This window comes from Cetorhinus maximus, chromosome 27 (assembly GCF_964194155.1).
Source record: "Cetorhinus maximus chromosome 27, sCetMax3.hap1.1, whole genome shotgun sequence".
Taxonomy (NCBI): domain Eukaryota; kingdom Metazoa; phylum Chordata; class Chondrichthyes; order Lamniformes; family Cetorhinidae; genus Cetorhinus; species Cetorhinus maximus.
The window spans coordinates 7,263,824-7,277,231 of record NC_135905.1 but is presented as its reverse complement, the minus strand read 5'-3'; the positions used below and the strand labels follow the sequence as shown (position 1 = coordinate 7,277,231).

The window sequence follows — 13,408 nt, the reverse complement described above, 5'->3', positions numbered from 1 at the left end:
CCCTTATTCTGAGACTTGTGCCCCCTGGTTCTGGACCCCACCCCCTGGCCAGGGGGAAACATCCTCCCTGCATCTACCCTGTCTCGCCCCGTGGGAATTTTATATGCCTCACCTGGCAGTGCAATAGCCGTCGACGATGATTGGGAAGAATCACCAAAGCTGCACGAACTTTAAATTCAGAAGCGTTACCAAATTGATGGCGGGATTTTCCGTGCCCGCTGGCATCAGGCGTGTTCAGTGGCGTGAGCGGACAATATGGCGAGAGGGCCCAACATCGGTCTTGCGGCGTGGTGAAACCAGTTTGCGATTGGCCGCTCAGCCCATCGATGGCGGGTTGTGTTTCCCGCCTCTAGACGTTGGGAACCTTGTTGTAATACATCTGCATATCATATAAGCCCAACCCGCCGGAATCATCCCCTCGCGCCGGACCGCACACCCACGTGTTTCACAACAGCATCTATAAGGCGTGCACTGTTTGAGGGGAACTCGGAGGTGGGTGCACAGTAACGTTGTGGAGCGCTCGCCCAGGTCGCCTGTTGGGCTTCAGGGTTGAGGCACGTTGTGAGGGGGGGGTGCAGGGGGCAAAGGCTGCCCCTGCATTGAAGGTAGCGCACCAGCACGTGCAGGGTAGGGGGGGTGGGTGAGAGAAGCGGCCATGCAGTAGGGACACCTTGTATAAAGTGACCATTCCTCTGCAGCTGAGACAGTTCAGGCGCAGCCACATTGATTGGAGTCAGGACTCTAGCCCACTCAAGTAAAGCAGAGGCATGAAAGTGCCAGCACGTGCTCCAGAGCTTTTCACCCCCGGGCACAGACTGCAAACTAATGAGCTTTTTAGTGAACTGCAAAACAGTTGGACGACTGGGCACATTGTACAACATCCTTGCTAAAACTGTCTATGGAGCAGTCACTGGTGGAGACACTCACAGCCCCTGTGCAATGTCATCATCCCGGTTTGGACCAGTCTCCCCCATGGTTCAAGCTAACAGGGCAGCCTTGCAGTGCGGGTTAGGAGAATGCCTGTGCCTGAGCTGAGAGCACAGCCTGCAGTCCAATGGGCAAAGCTGCTGTCAATCGGTCAGGTGGAGTGGGGCGGAGGTGGGTGGGGTTTCGGGCAGCCATGCAGCGCACTGAACTCTGGCCATCCAAGTGGTGGCCAGCACTCTCCAAGGTGTGTTAAGGGACCTTCAGACTTAACCAAGAGAGGTTCTTAGTGCACCCATACTAACCCGCACATCTCTTTATTTCACCCTGCAGGAGGAGTACATCAGGATCACGGAGCCTGGTGACCTAGCTGTATGCCTCGTGGCGTACAGAGAGTGAAGACGATGGAGAAGAGAGCGACTGAGGTGCCTGGCCACACAGAGGGAGAAGCAGCACCCTCAGGAAGAAGGGGCAGCTGGGACTCCCGCACACACCACCGAAGGGACACAGCAAACCTGCAAATGACTGAGAACCAGTGTAGCTGAAGACTGCGCATGTCTAGGGAACTGGTTGGTCATATCTGCCACCTGCTGCAGGATTTGATGCCACGGGGACATGGAGGGCATCCACTGCCAGTGGCCGTGAAAGTGACAGCGATGCTCAATTTCGATGGCAGTGGCTCCTTTCAGGGCTCCACAGGTGACCTCTGTGGGATTTCACAAGCCTCCACCCACAAATGCATCCGTGAGGTCACGGATACCATCTTCACGAGGGCAACACAACTTTGTGCATTTCGCCCAGGACCAGGAGAGCTGGGAAGCAAGAACGATTGGATTTGCCCAGATCTCGGGTTTCCCATAGGTGCAGGGTGCGACTGACTGCACCCACGTAGCGCTCTGATCTCCGTCGGAACACGCGGTCAACTGTGTCAACTGCAAGGGATTCCATTCGCTGAGCGTGCAGCTGGTGTGTGACCACCAGAAACGCAATTCCTGCAGGTCTGTGCACGGTTTCCAGGGAATTTCCATGACTCCTACATTCTCAGTTGGTCACAGATCCCTGACATCTTCCAGGGTCCACAGAGGCTGCAGGGTTGTCTCCCGGGGACAAGGGCTACCCACAGAGGCCGTGGCTGATGACACCCGTGTGGCGGCCTCAGACTGCAGCAGAGTGAAGGTATAACGAGGCTCATGCTGCAACTCGCAACCTGGTGGAGCAAACCGTCGGGCTGCTGAAGATGAGGTTCCGGTGTCTGGACCTGTCTGGTGGAGCCCTGCAATACAGTCCACAGAGGGTGTCACACATCGTCATTGTCTGCTGCACCCTTTATAACCTGGCGCTGCAATGGGGAGAGGAGCTGGCTGAGGAGGAGATGCAGGAGCTGGAGGTCTCCTCCGATGAGGAGGACATCAATGGGGATGAGGGTGAGGAGGTCCTCGAAGGTGACTATGACAGCGATGAGGCCCTCGCACTGGCCAGATGAGGCAGATGTGCTTGGGAGGCCCTCATAGCTGCTAGATTTGTGGAGGTTGATGACGACATGCAGTGAGGAGACACCATAAGATCCTCACATTGCACCTGTGAACGTTTGACTCCAGTCTGGCTTATGGCAGCGCGAATACCCTCTGTGAGAATGCTCCTGTCATGGAGACGCAATGGGGGCCCTAATAGTTGCTCGATTGCGGGAGGATGATGATGACATGCAGTGAGGACACTCCATAGAACTTCACACAGACTTCTGTCTGGCCGATAATAAATATTTATTGCCTCTTGTACATCAATTATTCACTTACAAAAATTTTCAGAATTCAAATGTATGGAATGTCTGCTTGGGTTGACAAAATTGGCCAGAATCCAAACCGTCGGGATGTGAGTAGAAATGTATCATTAACTCACATCCCACAGTAACATGCAGCCCACAGAAAATCATCGGTATTAATCTGCCTTTTCCCCTGTTAGCACAGAGTACTCCAGAATCTGCTCCCAACTGAATTCGAGCAAGGAAAATTAATTTAGAGGCAGGCTGAAGCTGCAACTCTCAGGTCAATTATATACCAGAGTCTGATAACGCGATAGTATTCAACGAGAGGCTCGGGAACCACTTGCAGCCCATCGCTCCTTCCTTTCATCCCCTCATGACTCAGAGCGTGAGCCTTGGCTCATACTACAGGATGGAATAAGACAGCAGAATACTGCCAGGAGTGAGGGATATCTCTGTCACACGCGGCCAGTTAACAGAACCTTTTGCCCAGGGAAGGATGTGACTGCTCTCCAATGGGCAGCTCCCAGCAGATCCGCGGTTGGAAACAGCAATAATTTGTATTTATATAGTGCCTTTAATGTCGTAAAAGTGCATTATAAATGCAAACACGTATTCTCTTGGGGGGGTCACTGGTTTCCCATCAGTCTATGGTGCAGTGGATTGTATTGAGCCTGACACAGGGACATCCAAGCAATGCAATAAACTAAATAAACGCAATAAGGGCAATATGATCTAACAGGCACAAATCCAAAGGGGGTGCAGGAACAGGGAAATCTGGGAGTATATGAATGCAAAACATTGAGAAAGGAGGTCAGAAGGAGCCATTGAGCACCAAAGGAAGGAAATTATGATAAGCATTTATAAAACAGCGGTTCATCCTCATCTGGAGTATTGCGTCCAATTCTGGGCACCGCACTTTGGGAAGGATTTGAAATCTTTCGAGAGGGCGCGGAAAAGATTTTCGATATGGTTCCTGGGATGAGAGACTTCAGTTCGGTGAATAGGTTGGAGAAGTTGGGGCTGTTCCCCTTTGAGACATGGTTGAGTAGACATTTGACAGAGGGGTTCAAAATCATGAGGGGTCCCAGACAGAGTAGATAGAGAGAAACTGCTCCCTTTGGTGGAAGGGTTGAGAAACAGAGGGCACAGATTGGCAAAAGAACCAATGGCTGCCAGAGGAAAAACCTATAGAGGAATAGGAGTAGGAGTAGGCCATTCAGCCCATCAAGCCTGCTCCGTCAGTCAGTATGATTAGGGCTGAGCATCCACTTCAATGCCTTTCCCCCACACTAACCCCATATCCCTTTATGTCAATGGTATATAGAAATCTGTTAATCTCTGCTATAAACATACTCAATGATTGAGCTTCCAAAGCTCTCTGGGGTAGACAATCCCAAAGATTCACAACCCTCTGAGTAAAAAAAAAATCTCTCATCTTAGTCCTAGGCGGTTTCCCCCCAGTTTTGAAATTGTGTCCCCTGGCCCTAGACTCCCCAACCAGGGGAAACATCTTACCTGCATCTACCCTGTCTATCCCTTTAAGTATTTTGTAGGTTTCAATAAGATCACCCCTCATTCTTCGAAACTCTAGAGAACACAGGCCCAGTTTCCCCAATCTCTCTTCACAGGACAGTCCCGCCATCCCGGGAACAAGTCTGGTGAACCTTCATTGCTCTCCCTCTGTGGCAATAATATCCTTCTTAGGTAGGGGGACCAAAACTGCACACAGTACTCCAGGTGCGGCCTAACCAAGGTGCTATACAAATGAAGCAAGACGTTGCTACTCCTGTACTCAAATCCTCTTGCGATAAAGGCTAACATTCCATTAGCCTTCCTAACTGCTTGCTGCTGTTAGCTTTCAGTGACTTATGGACGAGGACACCCAGGTCCCTTTGTACATCTACACTTTCTAATCTCTCACCATTTAGGAAATACCCTGCACATCCGTTCCTCCTACCAACGTGAATAATCTCATATTTTCCGCCTTATATTCCATCTACCATGTTGTTACCCACTCACTGATGCCGTACATAACACCATGGGCCCGGGGTGGGGGTGGGGGTAGTTATAACTTACCCTGCCCACTCAAGGTTCTGCTGTTTGATGCAGGTGCTTGCCCCGGTGATCGATATGCATGTGTGCGCCGCAGGTTGACTGGAGTTCCCTGAGGTGGCTTGGAAGGAGCCAGAGGCCTACATGTGCAGTGCCAGTGCAGCCACCTTATTGCTATGGTCAGAGTTGTTTGCAGGTGGGACTCTGCCAGTCGACATGGATTCCTCGGTTGCCCATCAGATGGAGGGGTGGGGGGGGGGTGGGTCACGTGCCCTCAGACATTCCAATCTGGATGTGTCTGAGATGTACATGTGGTTGCAAATGGCTAAGGCCGCTCCGGCCCACTGGTCCCCAGGCCGACAGTGCTCCTCGCAGGCCCAAAATGGGCCTAAAGGAACTCCCGTCCTGAACTTTCCGGATTTGACTTGTAGGGGCCAGGGTTTCCTGACCCAGCCGAGGGTGAGGATCGGAGGCAAACCGGGATCGAAAATGCCACCTGGCGTGTCCCCGACTCTGTTCTTGGCAACAGTCAATTTGGCTGAGGTGGGTTGGGGCCTGGCAAGGTCCCTCCCCCTGCATAAGTTGAGGCTCATTAAGACATTAAAGGCAGTTAGTTATAGGAGACTGACTGGGGGTTTTCAGTTGGCCTCAAGTTTCCTTGACATAATGGCGACAATTTAACTGCCGGGAAGCGGCCACTCAGCGGCAGGCCAGGGTGCCAGCACTCCGGACAGGCCTACAGGCCCTCCCTCCCTGTCTGCCTGCCTGCCTGGGTGTGGGGAATTCCTGTTGAGAAATTCCACACCCCACACCCCACAGATGTGGCCTGTCTGCTTTTTCTATTCCTAATCTGAATTTTTTAAGAAGTTGCTGAGGGGGCATCTTCATGTTGAAGCCCCCCCCCACTCCCAGTTACTTACCCTTTCCTGCAACTGGCTGCTTCTCTAAAGCTGGGAGACCTCTGATTGGCTCTCCAGCTTCAAGCACCCACCTGCCCTCCCCCCCTCTCAATCAGACAGGGAAACTGTCTCCATGCTGGTTAAGCTCGCGCCCTGATCAAATCCCAGATCAATGTTGTGTCTTGTCGTTCTTTGAAGTCTGAGATGTAAGCACATTTTTTTCACAAACACTGGCGCTTTCATCAAACATATTTCTCACATCTCACCATGCGAGGTGAAACAATATATTGTTGCTTTGGCACACTGACTGTAGTTGAGTACTGAGTGATGCAGCATCCTGGATAATTATGATATATATATGCAAAAAAACATAGTTCCTAACTCTTTTTGAATAATGTAACAATATAACATGCCTCTTTCTTTTAAAAAAATATAGGGCCTTTGTATAGCAATATAACCATCCCAGCGTCCCAATCATTAACTTCTTTAAAATATTATGTCTAAAGAAGATTAACAACAACTTTTAGAATTAAACTGAACTCCTTAAGAGTCTTTCTTTGCGTATTTTCCTTTCTCAAAAATATTATTCATGGTATTGCTTAGGTGGTCTATCTTGTTGATTTGGTATTCATCACTCTCTGTCCTTTTGTAGAAGCATCCACCTGTCAAAGGACAGGTTTCTCTCTGTATGACAAGACTTATCCCCTTGCTTACTATTTCTTTGAGTTTGTTGAAACTCCTTTCATGTGACTCTGATTACTGGCACTCAATATCTTCTCTCATTAGACCTGGTAGGTTTGCTGTGTGTTTGGACGTGTGAGGTATGAAAGAACTCATGTACTGGACCAAGCCAAGGAAACTTCTCAACTCTTTCTTGTCTCTCGGATCTTCCATCTCAGAGATAGCTGTGAGATTTACAGGACTTGGCTTGACTCCGTCAAGGGTGTACACCATTCCGAAGAAGTGGCATTCTATCACCTTCACAATCTATTGGTCCATATTTAGCTTGATCCCAACTTTCCTGGTTCCCTCCATTGCTTCATGTAGAAGGTGGTTTAAAAAAATCATCTACACCATAGATCTGGATATCATCAGCTATGCTGACTGCTCCTTTGCATCTGCTGTATATCTCATCTACTTTCTGCCGGAACATATCCTGGCCAAAAGATAGACACAGGAATTTGTACCATCCAAAGTGTTTGATGAGTGTTGTCACTAGCGAAGATTCCTCATCAAGCTTCACGTCCCAATAGCCATTTCTGGCTGAAAACTTTTGCCCCTGCCAGTGCTGACATGATTTCTTCTGGTGTTGGAATGGGGCAGTGATTTCTCTTCATTGCTGGAGTAAGATCTTTGGGATCCAGGCAAATTAGTAGCTGTCCAATTGGCTTCTCTCTCTCACCCACAATGGAATTTGCACAATCTGTAGGCTCTGTGACTCGGGTGATCACTTTCTTTCCTGCCATCCATTGAAGCTCTTTTTCAAGCTTTTACTTTTGTATTGGTACTTTATGTGAGGGATCGATCACTGGTTTCCTCACTGGGTCAACGGTGATTTAACACTCAAAATCTTGGTAACCCCCAGGATGTTGATAGTGGGGGATTCAGCGATGGTAATGCCCCTGAATGTCAAAGGGCGATGGTTAGATTCTCTCTTATTGGAGATGGTCATTGCCTGCCACTTGTGTGGCATAAATGTTACTTGCCACTTGTCAGCCCAAGCCTGGATATTGTCCAGGTCTTGCTGCATTTGGACATGGACTGCTTCAGTGTCCGAGTAGTCGCGAATGGTGCTGAACATTGTGCAATCATCAGCGAACATTCCCACTTCTGATCTTATGATGGAAGGAAGGTCATGATGAAGCAGCTGAAGATAGTTGGGTTGAGGACACTACCCTGAGGAACTCCTGCAGTGATGTCCTGGAGCTGAGATGACTGACCTTCAACAATCACAACCATCTTCCTTTGTGCTAAGTATGACTCCAACCAGCTGAGAGTTCTCCCCCTGTTTCCCATTGACTCCAGTTTTGCTAGGGCTCCTTGATGCCACACTTGGTCAAGTGCTGCCTTGATGTCAAGGGCAGTCACTCTCACCTCACCTTGGGAGTTCAGCTCTTTTGTCCATGTTTGAACCAAGGCTGTAATGAGGCCAGCAGCTGAGTGGCCCTGGCAGGACCCAAACTGAGCATCAGTGAGCAGGTTATTGCTAAGCAAGTGCTGCTTGTTAGCCCTGTTGATGACTCCTTCCATCACTTTACTGATGATCGGGAGTAGACTGATGGGGCAGTAATCGGCCAGGTTGGATTTGTCCTGATTTTTGTGTACAGGACATACCCGGGCAATTTTCCACATTGCCGGGTAGATGGTAGGATTATAGCTGTACTGGAACAGATTGGCTAGGGTACCATTGGGTACTATTGCTGGAATATTGGCATGGCCCATAACCTTTGCAGTATCCAGTGCCTTCAGCTGTTTCTTTATATCACGTGGACTGAATCGAATTGGCTGAAATGCTGAAGACTGGCATCTGTGATGCTGGGGACCTCTGGAGGAGGTCAAGATGGATCATCCACTCGGCACTTCTGGCTGAAGATTGTTGCAAATGCTTCAGCCTTAACTTTTGCACTGATGTGCTGGGCTCCTCCACCATTGAGGATGGGGATATTTATGGAGCCTCCTCCTCCTCCAGTGAGTTGTTTAATTGTCCACCACCATTCACAACTGGATGTGGCAGGACAGCAGAGCTTAGATATGATCCATTGGTTGTGGGATTACTTAGCTCTGTCTATCACTTGCTGCTTATGCTGTTTGGATGCAAGTAGTCCTGTGTTATAGCATCACCAGGTTGACACCTCATTTTTAGGTATCACTGGTGCTGCTCCTGGCATGCCCTCCTGCACTCTTCATTGAACCAGGGTTGATCCCCTGGCTTGGTGGTAATGGTTGTGTGGGGGATAGGCCGGGCCATGAGGTTACAGATTGTGTTCAAGTACAATTCTGCTGCTGCCGATGGCCCACAGCGCCTCATGGATGCCCAGGCTCAACTCGAGATCTGTTTGAAATCAATCCTATTTAGCACAGTGGTAGTGCCACACAACACGATGGAGGGTATCCTCAATATGAAGACGGGACTTTGTCTCCACAATCACTGTGTGGTGGTCACTCCTACTGATACTGTCATGGACAGATGCATCTGCGGCAGGCAGGTTGGTGAGGATGAGGTCAAGTTTTTCCCTCTTGTTGGCTTCCTCACCACCTGCCAAAGACCCAGTTGAGCAGCTGTGTCCTTTAGGACTCAGCCAGCTTGGTCAGTAGTTGTGTTACCTAGTCGGTCTTGGTGATGGACATTGAAGACCCCCACCCAGAGTATATTCTGCGCCCTTGCCGCCCTCAGTGCTTCCTCCAAGTGGTGTTCAATATGGAGGAGCACTGATTCATCAGCTGAGGGAGGGAGGTATGTGGTAATCAGCAGGATGTTTCCTTGCCCATGTTTGACCTGACGCTATGAGACCTCATGGGGTCCAGAATTGATGTTGAGGACTCTCAGGGCAACTTCCTCCTGACTGTATATCACTGTGCCACCACCTCTGCTGGGCCTGTCCTGCTGGTGGGACAGGACATACCCAGGGATGGTGATGGTGGTGTTTGGGACATTATCTGTAAGGTATGATTCCGTGAGTATGACTATGTCAGGCTGTTCTTGACTAGTCTGTGAGACAGCTCTCCCAATTTTGGCACAAGCACCCAGATTTCAGTAAGGAGGACTTTGCAGGGTCACCAGGGCTGAGATTGCCGTTGTCACTTTTGGTGCCTAGGTCGATGTCGGGTGGTCCATCCGGTTTCATTCCTTATCCAGTTTTCTGTAGCAGATTGACACAACTGAGTGGCTTGCTAGGCCATTTCAGAGGGCTGGTAAGAGTCAACTACATTGTTGTGGGTCTGGAGTCATGTGTAGGCCAGAAAATTTCCTTCCCTAAAGGACATTAGTGAACCAGATGGGTTTTTACGACAATTGACAATGGTTTCATGGTCACCATTAGACTTTTAGTTCCAGATTTTTATTGAATTCAAATTCATAGTGGGATTTGAACCCAGGTCCCCCAGAGCATTATGCTTGGTTGCTGGATTACTGGTCAAGTGACAATACCACTAAGCCAATGCCTTCCTCAAGCTCTTTCTAACTGCTCAACCCAAGGGTAGCAGGACCATCTGTCTCAGTGACATAGAACATGCAGTTAATGTCTTTTCCTTTGTGTGTCCCTCTGATTTGGGCCAATCCTGGGTGTCAAATCTCAGTTCCGCCACATGCCCCTAGCATCACCTTGTTTACATCTCTCCTCCAATAACCATTTTTTTTTTTCAAATTTTCAGGAAAGATCTCCTGGTATACACTGAGTGGGTTGATGTTACTCTGTACTCCAGTATCAAGCTTCAGGTTCATAGTTGTGGGCTTAATTTCTCACTCTCTTCCTGATCTCAATGGTTGTGTGAATTTCGGGGAAATGTTGCACCCAGACATTTCATGTGGTTGTATGGTTCCTGTGCGTATTGTGTTGTCAAACTCATCGTCATGTTCCAGGGTGTGGATGCTTTAGTTTCTTTTCTTTCTCATTCACCCTTCTGCTCGATGTCTGGTAACTCCTTTATTATCTTCTTTCTTTGTTCTGCACACCTTCTCCCAGTGATTGGGCTTGGGACAAGCTCTGCAGTTTGAACCATAGGTAGGCCATTTCCTTCTGTCTGTGAACTCATGTGGTCACCCACAGCTCTTGCACTCTTGCCCTCTTTTCCTCTGTCTGGCCTGCATTCTTTTGTTACCATTTCACTGCATCAACCCGACTCCGTTTCCCTTGACTTAAGTGAAAGTTAGCCGTTTGAGTGGTCAGCACCTTCATCTGTCTACTTGTGGCTTCATGTGCCCTGGCAGTGCCCACAGCTTGTGATATTGTGAACTTGTCCCGTCCAATCAGAGCTTTTCCGTATATCAGACTGTGCAGAGCCCCAAATGAGCTGATCTACCACTCTTTCATCTATTTCTTTGAATGTATATTTGTTGGCTACCATTGTCAATCTCATGAAGAAACTGTCAACAGGCTCACCTGGTTCCTGCCTCAGACTTTGAAATTCATATCGGTGGATCAGGTGGTTTGACTCTGGTTGGTGATGTGTGCTGAATTTCTCAAAAGCTTTGACTGGAATTTTACAAATGAATCATCCTCATTCATTTTCCAGCTATTGACGATCTAGACCCGCCTCTCCTACCCACAAAAGGATGTAGCTGACTCTTTTCTTTTCACTGGAGTGTCTTTTAAAAAGCTATTGAGTGTCAGTCTGCACTTTTGTTTAAACTTCTCAAATGCCTCTATGACATGATCGGCCTCCCAACTCATCCTGAGCTGGAGCTGAGCGTTGATTGTTGTTGGGTGGCCATTTTGTTTTCACACCATTCCCTCCATTTTTCTCTCTGGCACTAATTCAGCTTGACATTTCGCAATCTAATTCAACATTTATTTGCTTTATAATGCTTGGGTTTTACTGACAAACACCTGCTGTCACCATGTTATGCCATGTGGTTCTCAGTCGTGACTGATGTGGCATCCTGGATATTTATGCATATATGCGCATAACAATATAGTTCCTAACTGTTTTCAAATAATACAACAATTTTAACAGTCAGTGTCTATTTCCCCTCCGGAGGCTGATTTGAGGCCAGGAAGTAGACCCGGTTCCTGTTTCCTGCCCCCCCAGAAGTGAAAAGTCACCTCAAGGGACCTGGTCATTTCCTGTAGGTACAGTCACTGTATCCTGATTTTAACCCCATGGTGTGAGTTCAGTCAACTGGGGAGCCCAGGGAGATGTCGAACTCTGGCCATCCTCAGTGCAGAGCCTGCGACACCTTAACCCTTGGGCTTGATCTGCGTAGGCCCCGTCGATCTCCTGTTCTAACCTCTGCTACCTGGCTGGTTGGGTGGGAGCAAGGTTTTGTGGTGTTGTGCACTCAGGTAAAGGGTGGAGAGGGGAGGGACTTGGGAAGACGGTCTGGGCTCAAGGGGGCCCAGAGGAGCACACAGCAACTGGGGAGGAGGGGGCGGGGGGAGAAAATTACCCTACTTTTCTGGTCGCAACTCCTCATGTCCTTAGAACCTGATACGCTTATTGGTGTTGTCGTGGTAATGTCACTGGCCTCCTAATCCAGAAGCTCTGGGGTCAAGGGTTCAAATCCCACCACGGCAGCTGGTGGAACTTAAATTCAATTATTAAATCTGGACTATAAAACCGGCCTCAGTGACGAAACTATCATCGATTGTTGTCACAACCCATCCAGCCCACTAATGCCCTTTAGGGAAGGAAATCTGCTGTCCTTACCTGGTCTGGCCTACAGACCCAAAGCGACGTGGTTGACTCTTAACTGCCCCGTGAAATGGCCTCGCAAGCCACTCAGTCCAAGGGCAATTAGGGACGGGCAACAAATGTTGACCTTGCCAGCGACGCCCACATCCCACGAAAGAATAAATAATATTTAACCGCAGATTACATCGACCTCACCCACTCGCTGAAGGGATTAAAATCACAACCGGCAGGGCAGCTACAGGCAGCAGTTGAGCGACCAATCTTGCCCGAATTTCCATCGGGCGTCGGGTTGCCAACTCTGGCGGGATGAAATCCTGCAGGTTTGATCACGTGACTTCCCACCTCCTCTTGCCATTGGCCACCTGGCACGTCCATCTTTGGGGTGGCCTGCCAATTGGTATCTTCGATAACCCGCTTGGCTCTCAGTCCTTTATACCCTGCGCGTGGGATACTTTTATAGTTAATAATTCACAGTGTTCGAAAAAAAAAGGGAAAAAAAAACTGTTTTCTTTTTTGCCCCCTCCATGGGTGTTTTTCTCCAGGAATTGTTGCTCGCAGCAGACCCCTGGAAAGGAATTGTCAATTCCTGGAGACTCCAGGCCAATCCCGGAGAGCTGGCAACCGCTAATCAGTCGATCAGGGTTAAAATCTGGCCTGCACCCAGCTCAATCTGTAGCAGGCTTTGGAGAGAGAGAGAGAGAGGAGAGAGAGAGAGAGAACTGGGTGTTGCTGCTTGTTCACAGTGCTGAGCTTCCTCTGTTGAGGGACTGTTTTTTTAATTATTAAAATCTGTTCTCCAAGTGGAGAAACAACAGGACAAGTCCTGGGTTTGTCAAGGAGGGGGGCAGGAGGAGGAGGAGGAGGAGGAGAGAGAGAGAGAGAGAGAGAGAGGGAGGGAGGGAGAGAGAAGAGAGAGAGGGAGGGAGGGAGAGAGAGAGAGAGAGAGGGAGGGAGGGAAGGCGTTGGAGGCTCATGAATAATTCACGACACTCGCCTGGCAATCAGCTGGAGGAAGTAGCTGTGTCCTGTGTGGTGATGACAAGACTGGCCATGGCTTTCTGAAACATGTTCGGGCATCTTCTCCCCTCGGCAGCCCGGCTGCAGACAAATGCAGACTAGTTCGGTAGTGTCTCTGCCTCTCTCTACCACCACCAAACCCCCCCCAACCCACCCAACAACAACAACAACAACATCATTGAAGCATGTGATTACTGAAAGGTAGAGAGGGGTGGGGGGAAAAAAAAAAAGGACAAACAACTCTTTCGAGCCTCCCTCCACATCAGGACGCAGATGCAGCCCTGTTGGAAAATGAAACTGCAGGTAATGCAATTTCTCTTTGTCTGTGGGATTTCCTCGTGTACCAGCAGATAGCTCGGCACAAAGAGGGGAAAACAGCCTCTTACAGTGAGTGCGGTGCTGT

At 49.2% G+C, this 13,408-nt stretch overlaps 1 protein-coding gene across 2 annotated transcripts in view; it reads left to right on the top strand.

Annotated features, from left to right (window-relative positions):
- Nucleotides 1–13,241: 13,241 nt before the first annotated feature.
- Nucleotides 13,242–13,408, top strand: part of LOC144668517 (uncharacterized) — a 63,606-nt gene continuing 63,439 nt past the window's right edge. For both annotated transcript variants that reach the window (XM_078530612.1, XM_078530611.1), the window contains exon 1: nucleotides 13,242–13,308. In XM_078530612.1, coding sequence (XP_078386738.1) covers nucleotides 13,279–13,308 — 30 coding nt within the window. In that variant the 5' untranslated portion in view covers nucleotides 13,242–13,278. The remainder of the gene's footprint in view (nucleotides 13,309–13,408) is intronic.